Source organism: Motacilla alba, chromosome Z, assembly GCF_015832195.1.
Source record: "Motacilla alba alba isolate MOTALB_02 chromosome Z, Motacilla_alba_V1.0_pri, whole genome shotgun sequence".
Classification (NCBI taxonomy): Eukaryota; Metazoa; Chordata; class Aves; order Passeriformes; family Motacillidae; genus Motacilla; species Motacilla alba.
Genome location: NC_052046.1, coordinates 59,810,902 through 59,829,283, shown reverse-complemented (window position 1 = coordinate 59,829,283; position 18,382 = coordinate 59,810,902). Strand labels below are relative to the sequence as shown.

The following is an 18,382-nucleotide window of genomic DNA, read 5'->3' as shown; positions in this document are numbered from 1 at the left end:
CAGGGTGAACCGACCCAGCTCTCTCAGCTTCCCGTCATAGGAGAGACACTCCTGTTCCTTCACCGTGTTTGTGGCCCTTCTCTGGGCCCTCGCCAGTAGCTCCTCATCTCTCGTGGGCTGGAGAGCCCAGAGCGGGCACTGCACTCCATGTGTGGCCTCACGGGGCTGGGGAGAGGGCAGGATCCCTCCGTGTCCCTCTGGCAGCACTCCCAGTGAGCCTGGCAGGGAACTGGGGCACTCACCGCTGGCCTGTGTTCCTCCTGGGCCTTTCTGGTTCTGCCACTGTTGGTTCATGGGGTTATTCCTCCCAAGGTGCAGTGTTTGGAATCTCCTTTTGTTAAACTGCATGAGGTTCCTGTTGGCTCCTTTCTCCAGCCATTTAAATAGAATTGTTAAAAGAAAACAGTTTTGAAAAACACAGCTGAAAAGGCAGTCATAAAAATGTCTAGATTAAAAGGTACAATAAAGCCAGAAGAACAATCTTTTCCTTCAAGGGAGACCAGAGGAAAGAAGAACAAATATGTAGAACCTAATTTTCACTATTCTCAAAGGCAGAATGGTGAAGGAGTTGGTCATATTCTCAGTCATATTCTATGCAAGGTAAAGCAAAGCAGTTGCACTAGTATGCTCTCAAGTATATTTTATATAGGTAAGTATAGCTATATGAATGTATATGTATTGAAAATGCAGTCTTTTGATGGGTGCAACTCTCTTCACTGAGAAAGTTGTGCATTTTGTGTTAAGAAGTAACCACAATATGCCTATCTAAATGTAAATCGTATTTGAGACAAGGCATTTTTAACTACTGACTAACTGTTTATAAAGGTTGTGTCCTGTGTCTTGCAGAAATTTACATTAAAGCAGCAAATTTGCTTTAGCTCATTTAAAATTAAAACACGTCTTTTGCAATAAAGATTTAATGTTAAAGATGGTAGACTCCAGGTAGCATGTAACACAATGGTAGCTTGGTGACAGTTAATAATAGCCAGGATGATTTAAAAACATTTTCATGAAAGCTTTATGATAGGAAGTCAGGGTGAGTGATTAAAAAAAAAGATTTGACAGGAAAAAAAAGTGACAAAAAGGAAGGAAGGGAAAAGCCTGCATTTTCAATACAATTTTTCCTTTGTTTCTTTCTTTGCTTGAGTGAAACAAAATTCTGTTGTTCTGTTGCTGTGAATGGTCTGTCATTTTTTTTCATTAGAGTTTAAATTTAATGCAATCTCTGTTTACATTGAGCTTTTTGTCTATCATATTTGTTGGTTGGAAGCTCATATTTTCTAGGAACGAGTTCAGTTTTCCATGACTATTGGCAGATGTTTCTCTAGGATCTTTAGTGACAATGATATATTTGTTGATAACCCAAGGCTTGCTAAAAAAGACTTTATTTCCCATCAATGAGTCTGGTTTTTTGTTCGAGAGCTTTAGTCAACAGAAAAGTACTCCATTTCTTCAAAAAATGTCTAAGGGTAGTTTCACTTATTTTGAATGCACATTTAAGTCAATGAATTTTTGTTTGGTTCAGTTACTCTTCTCTCTTTGTGGTAGGTGAAGTACATAATGCTCTGGTTTCACTTCTTTGATTCCTCTTTTTGCAAGTTACATATTTGAGTGGCTTTAACAGTTGAACCTGGTGTTCTAAGATAGTAGCCATTATAATTTTGTTGTAAGCAGATATCATTCTGAAATGTTGTTGCTGTTTTCGTGCTCAACTTGCCACCTCGCTATCCTCATAGGAACATTTGAGGAGTTTAGTTCATAGGACTGCAAGATGCCTTATAGCAAGAGCGTATCAGTGTCTTCGCTGGAAAAATGGGGTTTACAAACTGGTTTTATTTATTAGAGGAAAAAATTGTAGAGAATTCTGCAGTTTCTGTGTTAGTGACATTTTGTGCTACCTTCTCTTCCTCTCCTGTTGTCTCAAACCTCAACAACCTTGGTTACAAAGCCTCTCCTCCCAGTGTCTCAAAACAGCTTCAACACAGCACTGTTCACAGCTGCATGGTTTCTGTCACTTCACACTGACAGAAACTCTCGCTTTTGAAGTTCCTCCAAAATTAATGCTTTTTCTTTGCATTGTTCTAGGCAGGTTTGCCTCTTTCTCACTTTTTTTGAGGGTTGGAGATACAGGATTTTTTTGTTGTTGTTGGTTTGGTTGTTTGGTTTTTTTTCTTTTGGTTGGTTTGTTTTTTTCCCTTGGTTTGCATTTTCTTTTGTGTTGTGGTTTTTGTTTTTGTGCTGTCTTTTGTGTGATTTTGTTTTGCATGTGCTTTTTTGTTGTTGATATTTTGTTTGTTTTGTTTTGCTTTGGTTATTCTTGTTTTATTTAAATTTCGTTGTTTGGGGTTTTTTTAATATCACGGTGCTTCTTTGCTTACTTAGTTTAGATTTAAATAGAACATAATGTTTGTTAGAACATTGCATAGTTAATTTCATTCCTTTCTGTCTTTTGTTAGGGGTAAACTACATAAATAGCTGCAAATTATTTAACGTTTGTGTTTTATTACCTTTCAAAATACATGGTAGGACCCCATAATTTCTTTTTCACTAATATTTTTCAGCTGTTTTTTTCTTACTTTTTAATAGTATTTGAATAGTAGGAGAGTCTTGAAAAAATTATTTTAAGAATAGACAAGAATGATTATGTTTTCCTCTTTTCAGTTTAGAAATCAGGACTTGCATCTGAAGCAGGAAATTGAAAATTGGGTATATTCCAATGTCAGTTCTGACTATGGCTTGCCTTGTGACCATAATAAATAAGCCTTTCTTTGATCTAGTTTCTTCTTCTGTGTTATGAGGAGGAAACATAAGTATTTGCAAAGCATTCTGAAATTCTTGGAAGGAAGTTGCATAAAACTGCACATTTTTTCATTATTTATTCAAATGTATATAGGTTTTCTAAATATTGTTCTACTTTGCTGAGCAAAAGTTCAAATGAGGTGCCTTAAACTCTTAAAGGGTGGAAGAGTCATTTTGGCCAAAAAAAAAAAAAAATCAGTAGATTGAGAATCTAGAATATATCTGTTTGGTCTTAATTTTTTTAGCCTTATCATCTGTGAGTTTCTGTTATAAATAATGCTTACCAGTTGAAGCAATGATATTATTGATGTATTAACACCACTGGTTAATTCATCCTGCTGTTTCATTCAGCATTTAGAGAGGCTACAAGATATACATGAGTGATGAATTTTGGGCATCTCAGTCCTGAAAAAATTGGCCACAGTTTTGCAAGAATTTATCATATGCTTTAGAGAAACTTAATGAATATGATGGCGTTTTACATGCTTTGCATGAGACTTGGCCGGAACTTTTCCTTCTGATTGGAATTTCATTGCATTCTTCTCCTTCCTCCTAATGACAGAAGTCATTATTTATTGTGATCTACCATTGATAATATTAATTTGCTGGCTTAAGCATCCAATAATACAATGAACTTGATGCTAAAAGGTGAAACCTGCAAAAAAAAGTAAAATGAAATTTTAAAATATCTCAAAATACTTATTAAAAAATAGAAAAAATACCTAGAAAAATACTTAGAAAAATTATTTTCTGAACTTCAAAAAGTAATTTAGAAGTTCATAAATACAGGGACAAGTCACTACTCCATTTTCTGTGCTGTGTTTAGGACACTGCACTGAGGAGTGTCCAACAGTTCTGAGGTTTATACAATAATAGTATTTAATTTTCAACACGATCAATCCCTCAACTTCACCATTTGTAAATGCAGCCATAGTTTTTAATCATGACAGCTAGACTTGGAGCTCTCTTAAAATTTGAGTCGTGTGGAAAAAAGATTCAATATACTCATCTGGTTGTATTGCCATGAATCATCAATTATTGTTAAACCCAAACCTAAATTTAAAAAAGACTTCTGAAATACCTGATAGTAATTTGACTTGCTGTGTCACACTAACTGGTGATGTTAGTTGTGTGACACATACTAATTCTGCCAGAAAATGGCCTTAAGTAATCCAGTGGAATAACAGTTTATTTTAACTGGTAGATTGCTATCCAAAATAAAAGAAAATTTCCTATTCCTCAGGCCATTTACTCATACAGGTGTATATCTTACCCTTTAATCTGCAATATGCCAAGTTCTAATTTGAGGTTTTCCATAGGTGACATGTTTAGAATGGAATTTTAAAATTGATATCCTATTGATTTTCTCTTGATTCTTGAAAATAGAGAAGGAATGTTTCCTTACTAGGTATCCTGTTATCTTCTTACCATACAATGTGTTACAGGTCTCCCTTTGCTGTAATTAGTGAGCTAAGAATAATGCAGTTCATCAGAATTGCTGTACTTTGATCATTTGTGAATTCCTTTTTTATATTTGATAATAGTAAACTTTCTGTTAGTAAATCCATGATAATGACAGTAATGTTGTATGTATGACCTAGGATATATATATATATATATAGATATATAGATATATAGATAGATATAGATATATAGATATATATATAGATATATATATTAGGTACTGCACAACAAGAAGTTATATTTTATAATTATATATATATACATTTAAATATATATGCACACACATGTAATTGCACAGACTGTTTTCTTACTTTAGGAGCTGTTACAGGATTGGTTAATTTTGGTCTGCTGCAGATGGAGGTTAATTTCATTAAAATAAATTCTAATTTTGCATGTGCAGAATACTTCAATTTTAAAATGCAAGAATTGGTAGGCAGATAAAGATATGGGATACAAGCTGTTACTGTATGGATCTGAGAAAGTGAAGTCTAGAGGTACTAAGGAAAGAACAGAGAGCTAAGAGGAGGATGGAGCGAAAGCAATTGACACACATTGGAGAAATAAAGGCTTCAGGGAGGAAGTTTCTGTTGTATAGACATCAGGGGTGGATGGAGAAGTGAATGTGAGCGAAACAGGAGAAAGATTCAAGTGAGGAATACAGATTGAAATCAGAATAAAGAGGAAGAGGTTAATAGTGACTTTAATAGTGACTCAGTCTTTCAAGGGGTAAGAGTAGTGCCGTTAAAGATACCACTGAAGGATAAAGAGGAAGAAGTGCTGTGAGGTGGAATATTTAAGAAAATTGGGTTCCTTTAGTTGTGACTTGTCACACTGTTTCTGTTTTCCAGCTTTCAAAGGAATGGGAGAAAAATGACCACATTTTTGTAATTTTAACTGATGCTGATGTGATCAATTCTACATAATGCAAACTGAGTCTTTTTTGTAAGAATGTGTAGGTGGCATTATGTGTAAAAATAAAATAAATTAGAAATAGGAATTAAGAAAAGAAGGCAGATATTTTGTAAGGCACTATTTAATACTGAACTCTTTGAAAAATATTGCAGACAGTTTGTGCATGCATATATGAATACAAATAATGAATTTAAGAGCCATTTTTTTCTATTCTATAAAAAGGACCTTAAAGAATGGTGTTTTGCATTTGTATTTTTGTTGTGTATGACACGACGTGTCAGAGAAAAGAGTGTACTGTCTGTGATTTACCAAAAAAAGGAAAGCTTGCTATCGCAATGTTTGTACAGATGGCTAACTGCTTCCAAAGGTTTCTACAACACTGCTCACAAGTTGCCAGAAGGTTTGTGTGAAAATACATCACAGCCTGATTCCATAGCAAAGGACAATTACTGATACCAGGATTTATTAAATCCTGTCCTCTTAGCAAACAGTGCCTGTCAAGCACTTCTACAGGCAGTCCACAGGAAGGAGTTCCAGTCACAGCACCTATAAAATGTTTTTTAACAAAATGTATTTTTTACATTGTTTGGAATTTTATTGGAAGTATTGCGAGAGTGGGATATAGTGCATTGTGGATGTGGGTTGTGGAAACAGGATATAAGATGAAACACACAGAACAAAAGGAGCAGGACGCGTTAGCAGATGACCAGTGCAGAGTTAAGCAAACAGTAACTTGGGTCAAGGAAAGGCAGAGATATCTGTATGTAGTGAATTGTGTTACTGGTTAAGCAAGAAGAGGATGTTACCATACAAGGCAATGTTTAAGATCATAGGATGGTTTTAGTGTTGAGAACGCCATGTTGGGCCCAGTAAATCGGCTTCTGATCATTAATCAGTTGTCCCGGCCTCTTGAATCCCAGCAAACGGTGTCCCTGTTTGGACATGCTTCATTGAAAGTATTGCAAGAGTGGGATATAGTGCATGAAATAATTGATTGCATATAGTTGAAGCCGGTAAGAGGAATCTAAATTATTTAAAGTGTTTGTCTCCAATAAATATATCATTGCTGGTGTTCTTTGAAGAAAGCTTTAGACATTATAAGCAGTTAGGAAGGAGTGTCACTGAAAAATACCTTGATTTAATAATTTTTAGGGCATACTTACATAATGTAAAGAAGGTTACCAGCCTAATGCTTGCCTCACCCTGCTAATTTGTTGCTTTTGTAACTGTTTCATAGAAATCCGTGCTCTCTTTATAAAGAAGAGACTTTTCCATGGTTTCCTGTGATTGTTAGCCTCCATATGATGTCCCATAGGTGTGTAGTTAACCTACATTGTGCAGTTGCAATGCATGTTAGATAGTGCTTTCTCTCTGAAATGATTACGTAAATGAAGGGGAAAAAAATAGCCTAATGAAGAACTACTATTCTTCTTCAAATTAAAACTTCAGAAGACTTTTAACTAAAATCGATTTCAGATATAGTGAAACTCACATTTTAATTAAAAAAATCCAATACTTAGTGCAAAATGTTCAAAATCCTTCAGATATTTCAAGCTTAGTGCGTTAAATATTTTAACACACTAAGTAGTATAACAACTAATGTTTTGGTGGAGAAGACGCTTTTGTGAACGAAGACAAATATCTTGGTTCATATCTTACATGATGCATCTGAGGTATACTTCATTGAACTAAAAAATAAAAATGCAAATCATGAAGACTTGACTCTGGACATAGATTTCTGTGCTTAAAACTATGCTTCTAAGAAATACTACTTCTCTACTACTAGTGAAATAATAAACCATTTATTAGCCTTCTGTTGTAGCAAAATAGGATATTCTCTACAGATGTTTTTATGCTAGTTTTTAAAATCCCGTAATTCATTTGATGAAAGAGCTTTTAATCTTTAAATATTAGTATTAAATACTAATGATGAAAAGCCGCAAAGACCTGTAAATCGTGCACTTCCTGTTGATACAAAAAATGTTTTATAAAATCTCTTCTTAGGTACATCATGTATTTTAGAATGTGCTTATGTGTGTGTTTAACTTAATATATATGTCTAGAAGCTGGTTTTATATTCTTTTATATTTTCCTGAATCAGAGTACAGAATGGGAAAAAAAAAAGTATTTTTTAATTTAAACTATAAAATAATGATTCCCTTTTCCATTCACAAATAGCATGTGTTTGAAAACATCCTTTTGCCTGCATATGTCTCTCGTAGGTGATTTTCTCATATCATAAATATATCTCACATATATTTCTGCCAATTAGTTAAAGTTGCTTAAAATTTTTATTAATAACCATAATAATCGTAGTAGTGGTATCATTGATGATGTCAAGAGTAAGAATTTAATATTAAGAATTGTGAAGGAGTTTCATTCTCTTAAGTATGCTGATTGTCATACTAGTCTTTGATTGAAGAATAAGTATCAAACTAATTCTATTGTATATAGAAAATAATTGTTTCCGGTACAAAGGTTGTGGCATTTATTTATGGCAACATCAGCTGCCTTTTGCATGGTAGTCCAATTACTTAGATTTTGCATTTACTTTGAAAAATATTACAAGTTGTAAAAAAAGCAAAAAAACAAAAAAAAACACTGCTTACTTTAGCAGACAGGGAAATGTCCATTTTGTGTTTTTTTTCCCAGGAGCCTTCTTCAACAGAATCACATTTAGGTTTGTTTTAGAGAGAATCTTTTAGTCACTTTTTCCAGTTAGGAGCAGGAAGTGACAGCTGACTGCCAGCTACAAGCCAGTCAAATGAGAAATGAATAAAAACCATCACCACCACCCCCACCACGACCAAGAATAATGGAAAATCCTCCAGATTATTTATCAAAGCAACAGTTTTTGTGTTTGTGGTGTTTTTTGGTTCTTTTTTCTTGAATCATTCAAGGAAATATGAGTAGAAATCATTTTTAGAATGCATCTGCTGATGTCATCTGATAAGATAATTCCAAGTATTTCCACCCTTCAGTGCCTAGAAGCCTGTCTTCTGTTTTTTGGGGCAGTGATGCTGTTTAGCATGATGTTACTCTGTTACTTTTTACTCAAAAGTACACTTTTAAAGTTTGAAAACATAAAAAAACCCAAAAAAACCTACTGTATTTCTAACACCTGCCTGGTTTTGTTAATTCTTCTGCTGTAGTTCTATTAAAATGAAATGGAAACTGATCGAAAATTACTGAAAGACAGAAATTGTGTCCCATTTTGATGTGATTTGAGTCTTTTAATACCTTATTACCATTCCAGCATAGAATACATTTTATTTCTTAGATGTATTTTCTTTCTTAATGTTTCAATGCTTACTTAAGTAATTATTTTCTGTCAAGGCACTGGAAGTCTTGTTGTTTAACAGCAAAATTTTGGCTTTAACCATAATTTCGTATGGGTTTGTCGCAAATAAAGACTGCTTGTCTTTATTTTACAAATTTCAATTTTAAAAGTTAAAAATATTACTGTGGATTTCTATGCGCTTTTCCAGTATACAGGAGCGTCTTCATTGCTTTATTTTACTGCTTATTGTGTCCAATCAAGGACTCTCTGAATGGAACATGCTCTTTCAAATATGTTTGAGTTTTTTTACAGAGTGCGTGTATAAGTGTGTATATGCATGTTATTTGAAAGGGAGCATTTTGGATATGAAATGGGTATTTTGGATAAAAACTATAATTAAAGGCAGCTGCATAAAATTACAGTTTCTGTCTTGAATTTTTTTTCCTTCTTTCCATTTTATCCTCCATTAGATGGCGGCGTTGTGAATATGCAGCATATCAATGCTGACCTATTGAAAGGAAAGCAAGCATTTTTAACACATCTCAATTGCTTTTTCATTAGATATCTTGTGAATTTCAAGAGGAAGAAGGGTGAACCAGAAATGATAGATGGAAATAGTAGATAAAGAAATCTGCATGTAGTGTGCAGAAAACTAGCTAGTAGGAAAGGATCATTCAGTCCTTTGTGTGTTTCTGCTTGTTTAAAAAATGTAAGAAAACTAGCTGTAGTAAAAAGTAAAGCCAGGCTATGAATTTACCATTGATTTTTTTCTATACACCTCTTCTTACCTGAAAAAAATACTATCTTAGTTTTGTGCTTTAACAGAGTTATTAAACTATAGTAAAGTTCTTTCAAAGTTTTTTCATGTAAGACTATGTTTTAGCAAATCAATTTGCTTCCAATTTGAAAAAAAAATCACTGAGGTTTTTTGTGGCAAGGTTTTGGTAGTATTGAGTTGCTTTAGCAGTGGCTAATAACCACCATCTATTGATCACAAGCAGTCCACACACTGGACATAGCCCCAAAATGAACTTGCTGCTGCCCAAAGCTGAGCATGTCAGCAACTCTGGTGGCATTCATGTGATAGCAAATTTTGAAAGAATAAAAATCACTCTGCAGCAGCTGTGAGAGAAAAGAGTGAGAAAAATGCTAAAGAATCATCCCTGCAGATACCAGTCAGGAGTGAAGTAAAGCCTGAAAGACGGGTGTGAAGGAAGTTGGTTTTAGTTTGGTTCATGTTTCTCACTGTCATAATCTCTTATTAATTGACATTAATATATTTTCCTCAAAAGAAGTCTGAGCTGGTAGTTGGCCAGTGATCTGCCTGTCCTTACCTAGACCCGTGACATTTTCCATCTTATTTTCTCCCCCTGTCCTTCTGAGGAGAGCAAATGGAAGAGCAAGTTGGTGGACACCTGGCAGTCAGCCAGGATTAACCCATTATAGTAATTTATGTACTGTAGATGTATTGATTGACTTAATGTAGTTGCCTACTGTCAAGTATTTTGGGCACTGGGTACAATGACTTTAATCTGAAAATTGACTCAGCTTCTACAGTATTTCAAATGGAGGCTCCTTTGAATTTTCATGATCATTAAGATTCTATTTAGATAGGACAAAAATACTCTATGCAGATGCATTAGAAAAACAATGCCAAAATTCCTTGGGGGACTAAAGTCAGGGATTAGATTAAAGTTGATGAGGAAAGCATTGCAGGTGATTCTAGCGTCTGCACTGTACAGTGGGTTGGATTACATGGATAGAGCACACCCTTCCAGACCTCAGACATCATACTCCTCTCTCTTGCTTCCTTTCTACTCTTTGTAGAAAAAAAGGCGAAACTGTAACTTGATGTGGTACTTGTATGTATTTATGTTTTGAAGAGTTAAGTGCTGGGACTGTAAATGCCTGTAAAGAACTTTGGGTCAACAGGATATTACATGAGTTATTTTTAAAAGTTAAATTCTGATGTCACTCAAGATATGTGCAATCTCTGGATTCGAGGTAGCAAGGTTTGCTTAAAAGTATCAAAACCAGCTAATGGAGCAGAAAGAATACTATATTCTTTTTGTTCTTAACCCATAGGAGTTAATGAAACCATCGAGTGTGTTTTCTCTTGAATAATCCTCTCCTCTTGAAAATTGAGGAAAAGTGAAAAAGGAAAATACTGATTAAAGTAGAATTGTTTTGTTCGTGTGGGATTTTTATTCTGGGCTTTTTTACTGCAAACTGTGGCATATTCCAGTATTTGTCACTTAAAAATACCTCTCTTGTCTTGCAGTGCACTTGTAGGAGAGACATGGTGTCAATATCCATGGATGTCTTTGTGAGAAAGTTTCAACCAGAGAGATACCAGCTGTGGAAACAGGGCAAGGATTTATATACCATTGATCATACAAAACCAACTCCTGAATCAACACCTGAAGTGAAGATCTGGCTACAGAGAAGAAGGAAAATACAGAACTTGCCCAAGAGGTATTTATGCTTCTTTGCCATCTATTTAAGTCTTTACATGATTCCAGTGTCTCTTCTGTTTCATCTTGGCCACTTCCTCTGATGTTGTCTTAGTTTCGGCCACAAGAGATTTTATTTTCTCATAGTAGCAGCGAGGCAGTGGGGCTTGGAGCTGCGTGGTTGTGCCTAAATTGTTCTCTACCATTAACAGGACTGCTGAGGGACAGAAGTAAGGGATTCTCACTTCCGAGAAGGAAGGGGATGTGGTGTGCACGCAGGGCCTGGGGGCTATAATGTCCTTGTGTTTCGGAAAGCGTCATGGCTCTGGATTGATTGGATTCAAATGAGCATTTTGTGTGTAGTCACCTGCTTATATAAACTGTTGTTGTTGGTATTGTTGCTGTTACTGTTAATTTTCTTAACTCATTGCTGTTTCGAGTAAATTATCTCAACCCATAATCTCTGTCTTTTCTCTCTCTCCCTTTCTCTCTCTCACTGGAGGGACTGGAGGGAGAGAAATGACTGCATGGATTTTAACATTCAGCTGGGCTTTAACTATGTCACATGTTTTCTTTTAATTAATTTCCTTCAGAGAAAAATGGGTTTTTTTTCCTGCTTTCTGTATTAAGATGAACCACGCAACAGACCAGTCTTTTTTCAGAGTGACTTTCAGTGTGAAAATTTAGCTTTAACTTATATACTATACTTTAACTTATAAGTGAGTACCTAAACAAGTTAGTGATTATGGAGAACATCAAAATGCATTCAAGTGTGTCACTTAAAATCTCTCTGTAGTAAAGGTTATTCCAGTGTAAATTTCAAGGTATGGATGGTTACCATTGTTTCTAGAGATCACAGCAACCAAAAAAACAAGGGAGAAGACTCCTAAGAGCTGAAAAGGAGATTAAACAGGAAAAACTTATCATAAAGCTGTGATAGAATCCCACCAGCCATTTCAAGTCTCTAAGTAACAGCCCTCACTGCCATTTTACTCTAAGGAGGTACCACTGCCTATTTGTTACACTCTTGCAGCCAAAATCTGTCTTTGTCTACCACAGGTCAATGGCAGATCATAATAAGGGCTAAATCTCAGTTGGTGGTGCCGACATCACCAGAAATTTAGGAGAATAAAAGAAATTTAGAAGAATAAGGAAATTTAGGAGAATAAAGTCTCTCAGCTTGTCACTGAAGCTATAAAACCTTTGACCTTTTAAAGCAGTTTTATATCTATTTTATTGAGATGCATTATGTTTTTTGTTTGCATTGCACATTTTTTGTACTATTGTGCTTTCCTGTCTTACTTAACAGGATCTTTATGGACTTTCTTCATTATCTAACAAAGGTCTGCCTAATTTCTAGCCAAAGTTGGGAGTTTTCTTGGTATCTTGGTATTTTAGTGCAGCTTTTTTGAGTTGGAGATAATACTGATTTTTTAAAGATCTTCCTTCTCCAAAGAATTTTACAGTGTAGTGGCTTTTTAAACTTGGTCTTAAATCAAACTTCCTCATTTTCTTTGTAAATTAATGTATGTCTTGAGGAAAAGGTAGGAAAGTCAACCTGTAAAGTAAAGGACCATCTAGCGCTGTAGTGGAACATTGTTACTGAAAATGTAATACCGCACTTGTTCTGGATAATGGTAGTTTGTGAGGTAGAATCACTTCTTGAAGACAGCTAGTGTAGCAGCTGAACAGCCAGTTTGTTAGTACATGTATAATACTGACCTGGACTCGCAGAGAGAGTAATTCCGTTGTTTAACTAGGTGAATGTAATTTTTCCTTGTAGAAGGTTTCCCTGCATCTATTGTACAGCATAAATGCAAATTCCCACTTGGACAAGCAGTGATTCATTTGGGAGTACCCTTAAGGATAGGTGGTTCTGAGTAAAAACAAAGACTTTCTAGTAATTATATTGAAAGTTTTATCACAGGAACACATGGGCTGACTTACGCACCTTGCTAAGCTAGTAAAAACAATTCCAGTGCCGTTTAACTCTTGAGTCAGCTTTTTTCAGGCATGGTAGCAGCATGCATTGCAGAGGAGGATAAAATGTTTATTCAGCTTTGTTTCTAGCGTAATGTGTGAGTTAAAATTACAGTTTTAATTATGGGAATAATACAAGTGAATAATACAACAAAGTGAAAATAAAAATACCATCTATGGGAATCTTCATTAATATAGTGACAGAGAGAGCCTTATCTCTGACATTTATAGCTGAAATCCATTACTGCTATATAACATTTAATGACTGCATGTAAATAGTAATAATATTTTCTGTTATTTACAATGTGAACTGGTGGTTCTCTCATACTTCAGCAAATTTTTTGGAAATTTCTGATTTTTATAAAGAATGTGTTGAAAGATACATATTTGTAGCCACAGAATAAAATGTAGGGGGCAGCAAAATGTTTTTCTGGAGATGCGTAGAATCTAAGATGCAAGACCTTTGTAAAACTCACTTAAAACTTTGTAAAATTCAGTGATTGTAGTGCTTTTATCTCTAATGTGTTATGAGCTTTGAAACCTGCTGTATGATGACATTAAATACTCCTCTTGTGTCACATAGTTGAATTTGAAACTGGACTAATTTCCTATTACATTTATTCTGAGCATATAAATTATGAGCCTATTTCTAATGGGTTTGCCATTTCTCCTGCCTTAAGCTTTCCCTTACACATCTGAGGGTGCAAAAACTTACACTCTATCTTTATTTTCAACTTTTTTTTTAACACAGAATAATGATATCTATTGCTTGATATTGTAGCCTTTCAGAGTATTTGGTGATCATAATTTTTACCTTTTTCAGATGCTTGTTGGTTCTGTTAAAACTCATTTAAAAACCTCCAAACAGATCAGCTTTTATGAGGATATTCAGAGTAGTCTCTTATTAACACTAGGGTTTGGAAATATCACCTGATTTTACTGCTACTGAAAGAGTTTTGTCTTCATTATTCTTGTAAGATAGTTCTTCTTTGGGCTCAAAGAATGATTTATTAAAAAGCTAGTTTGTGTGCTAGTTAAGTAATAGTTACTTAAAGATGGTTTTACTTTTAGAATTTAACAACTTTGCCATGTAATGGTGATAAAAGATTAGAAGGTTAAATCCAATCGATTGTTAATCTATCACTTAATAAATTGTAGCACTATCTCAACACAAAAAGGTGAAAAATTGTCAGTTTTTTACCACTTTAAGCAGGTGAAAGGGACATATATTGGTAGATGTTTTATCTTATCCAAGACAGACTTTCTACTCTGACAGCAATATCTCCTATAACAGCTTCCAGCACACCAGATCTCGATCTAAAAAGCTTAAAACTCCAGAGGACAAGAGAGTATCTGCTGTGGTAGCTGATGCAAAAATCATAGTGACAGAAGCAGCTACTGATGGCTTCAAGGTCAGTGAAGAACCAGAAAAAAAAGTGAGAGTGGTAAACACAGGATTGCATTCTGGGGAAGAAGAAGACAGTAGTAGAATGCATCTGGATCAGCATTTATTGGATCATGTCAAAGTTTCAGGTGAGATAAGCACTGATTATGTTTCACATGTAAGTTGTAGGCTGTTTGTACTCTAATGCAACAAATCAGTGGATATTAAACTAAAGTGTTAGCCTAGAGTAGCATACTAAAATATTTACACAGAGAGTTATTTGTGCAAAACAGATTGATATTTGGTAAGAAAGAGAAAATACCAAAGTAATTATTCTTAATTGAGAGTGATACCACCAGAACTCTTTTAATTGTTTTTTAAAGGAGCAAAAAGAGAGAGGTTTTGTAAATTATATTTCTTCAGTGGACTCATATGTTACAGCAAAATGTTTTTGATATGGAAATAGTACCCAATGTCTTAACACTATTCAAACAGGACAGAACATAGATTCTTGTGAGTATGCTACATGTATTTACATGATGAATCTACAAATTAGATGTGCTCTATACCTGTGCACAAAAATGTTGTATTTTGAGCCTCCAGATTCCTTTTAATTTCCTCTGGAACTGTCTGACAGTTACAAAGGTCTTGTCAAGGCAAAGATTTTTTTTTTTTTCCCTCTACAACTTTTTTTATTCTAATATACTTGGTCTATTCTGAACTTAATTTATTCTATTTCACATTCCATTGTAATTCTGATACAGTTCCTCATTCCTGTTCATAAGGCAAACTGGACTTTTCATTTCAATTTTAGAAGGTCCTATTTTGTTTTATATTGCTACTGAAAATTCACTTTCAAATTCCATATAGACAGTGTTTTAATTATTGTGAATATTAGTAGTTATGTTACTGTTTACTTGGAGGTGATAATCACTGTGATTGAGTCACGTAAAGATACCAAGATTCTGCAATATGGAAGTTTAGGAATTCCTCTACACAAATTATCTGGTGCTCTATCAAAGCATTTCTAGGTCTGGTCTAGGTTTTTTTTTAAAGGTAGTATTGCTTTATATCTTCCCACAACTTTTAATAGAGGTTTGGAATGTTTATGACTGCAGAGAAAATAGTATTTAGTTAGCACCCATTCTGTGTTTATGGGCAAGGGAAGGAAAAACAGAGAAGAGTGGAGAGCTGTCCACTCTCCTTTGTCCTCTTAATGTGTGGTGCCTGGACCTTTGTAGGAAAAAGAACGTTTTTAGATATGATAGAAGCAGTACTTGTGTTGAAGAAGGTAGTTTGCTCTGCATAGTCTTAACTAGTATGTCCATTGTTTTCAGTTGAAGCAGTAGTACATGTTACTATTGTCTTTGTGTTACTAAGTTTTATATTCATTTCACTTGGAAATTTTTCAGAAAAAACAAGTTCAAATAACCTTTGTGAAGAAAGAGTAGCAAGGGATTTAACAGAAACCGTTTTCTTTAATATCATGGATGTGCTGCTGAATCAGAATTCAGTGCAGTGTATGCCAGACATCTTCAGGAATGTTTTTTGAGGGACCTTTCTAGCCCATTGTTCTGTCTTTTCAATGCAAGCATCAGCAGAGGAAGAATTTTTCATAAAGTAAAATCCACTCAATTTCACTCTTCAATATTACTTGAATATACAATTATACTAATTTAAAAAAAATGGAATTATGCTAATTGCTTTTCATTTTTAGACTGATGCTCTTGTTTGAAAAATTTTCTTGGTATCTATTTGAATTATATCTTTGTAATTATATACTAATAATATTTGGTTATTTTCATTTTTAAACAGGCATAATAGGTAAAAAATGCAAGGTAGAAGGTTCAATGTACCAGCCTTTTATATTTTTTTCATTCACTCAAAGTGCATGTAAGCAACCTGGGTAAAGACTGTGGAAGCTACATGAATATTGATTATTTTTAATTAAATGAAGACCTGCTACATTTTAAATGCAAAATACTGATTAAATTATCAAAACTATATTTCATACTCTAAACTCAAGCCATTTACATTTAATTTATTCTTTGATAAAACCTATGCTCCACTTTTGTGTATGCCCTTCCACCAAATGGTTTTCTGTGTGATTTCTAGATGAGGAACCATGCTTTGAATTTGAATAATTTAGATTGCTGTGAAATTCAGTATGGTAATGTAAAGTGGCATTTATTAACAAATCATATTCTTAATTTATAGGAAGCATCCCTTCTGACTCAATTTTGAACCCTGTTCCTGTACTAGAGAAAACAAAAATTGAAGATAAGGACAGGATAGATTCCAGTCATTCTTCTTTTACTCTTGAAGATTCTGTGGCTAGCGAGGCTGCTTCTGATAGATGTAGAAAAGAAGACAGCTTGAAATCTCAGAATCAATATACTTCATCCATACCGTACCATAATGCAGAGGACCAAACTTCTGGAACGGAAAATCCAGATAGAGAGGAAAGTGTCTCAACAGAGGATGGTATCAGCAACCTAGAAAGTTCTGGAAGTAGTTTGGAACATGGAGAAGTGCCCATTGTAAAAAAGGGTGAAGAAGACAGAATGGAAATATCTTGTGTATGTGAAACAAATTACATCATAATAGTAAAATATTCTTGATTTAATGAAATATGAATGAGTGTTTTTCTAATGAGACCTGATGTTAAAGCATTTAAGAATATGCATGATTTTAATCGGATGATAATTTGAACATGTTTTGAGGTGTTTAGGCAAGAGTGGCAATTTTGATCCAAAAGCAGACTGTTTTTGGAGTTTGCTTATTGACATATTTTTCCCTGTTATTTTAGATGTCTGGTAATTTCACTTTTTATTTGTGAATCTGAATTGTCAGCAGCTATTCTCAAAGGTATTCCCATATTCACTGCCTGCCAATATGAGCAGGGCTGTGAGCTTTACCTGCTTACTATTCTTAGATTTTGGAAATAAGCTGAAATATGTAAAGGAAACACTTGAAGGAAAAGAACCTGCTATTAAAAGGAATATATTTTCAATTTCTAAACAGTAGGTTTTAGTAATGTTTTCTCTTTGGGCCACCTACAAATATATGGCCTTTTTTTCCCTCTTGCTGTTCGGCTATGATGCATGGTCAGCTTTGATTTCAGGATGCAAAATGAAAAATTAGGCTGTGGTGGTTGTCAGTAGCTTCCAGAGTGGTGAGCTGAATCTCAAATTGGCAGAGAGAAAGCAGGAAATCTACTGCCAAGTTGTGAGACTTCATGGGGAATATATTTTAGAAGCCACGCTAAAAATCATGCTGACTCTTCCACATATGTGAACTGTAATGATTTTTTTCAATGTTGTATGTTTTGATAATCTTGGATCCAGCCTTTCCACTGTTATAAGGAGCAGTACAAACATTTCAGTGTTTAATTAACATGTATTAGAGATTGTATCTCTTCCTGTGCCTTTCAACCACACTATATTTACGTATTATGTTTCAGATTTTCTGTAGTATTACTGCATATTCTTTCTTTCTCTTTCTTTTCTCTTCTGTAAGTGAAGAAGTGTACTGTACAAATGCAATTTAAAAAGCCTGACAGTTCGCTTTTTACTTAATTACTAACTGTTATAGACCATAAACCTGTTTTCTGCTTTGACCAAATCTTCTGCTCTTTGCTTATCATGGTAAATATAATGTTGTTTTATAATTTACTTCAAGGGGCATCTATATAATCTGCTAGGTTGGATTCAAGGTCTTGAGGCACAGAATGCTGTGGTCTGTAAGAATTGAGTGAAACTCAGTCCTTCCCACACCTCTGCCAGTGTCCCTGCCCTTCCTCTGGTCCTGAACCTCCAGACACCATTAGTGACTCATTTTCTTTGGGATTCCTCCAGTGGCACTTCAAGACTTTGAAGTGTTGGCCTTAATTCTGGAAGCTTGAATAACTTTAAACTTAATGTACATAGAAGTGTTTGAGGGAGGAAATAATTTCTTCGTATACTAAATCAACATGCTAATGATTTATCAGGACTCTTGGTTTCTTATCTCAGCTCCAGATTTTTTTTTTTAATTTTTTTATTCTTGAGGAATTTTTGGAATCTTTCACAAACTAAGCCAGCGGGTTTCTGCCTAATTTTTCTAGCCACA

General features: G+C 34.6%; 1 protein-coding gene across 5 annotated transcripts in view; it reads left to right on the top strand.

Moving 5' to 3' along the window:
- The window catches only part of KDM4C (lysine demethylase 4C), a 242,819-nt gene that overhangs the window by 111,869 nt on the left and 112,568 nt on the right, over positions 1-18,382 (top strand). For 4 of the 5 annotated variants that reach the window (XR_005255234.1, XM_038124136.1, XM_038124135.1 and 1 more), the window contains 3 exons: positions 10,737-10,930; positions 14,183-14,421; positions 16,490-16,851. Coding sequence is in view for 4 of the 5 variants with exons in the window: in XM_038124136.1 (XP_037980064.1) it covers positions 10,737-10,930; positions 14,183-14,421; positions 16,490-16,851 (795 nt within the window). In the remaining variant the exon portion in view is untranslated. Of the gene's footprint in view, positions 1-10,736; positions 10,931-14,182; positions 14,422-16,489; positions 16,852-18,382 lie in introns of those variants that run through there. The other variant, XM_038124138.1, reaches the window with a different exon arrangement.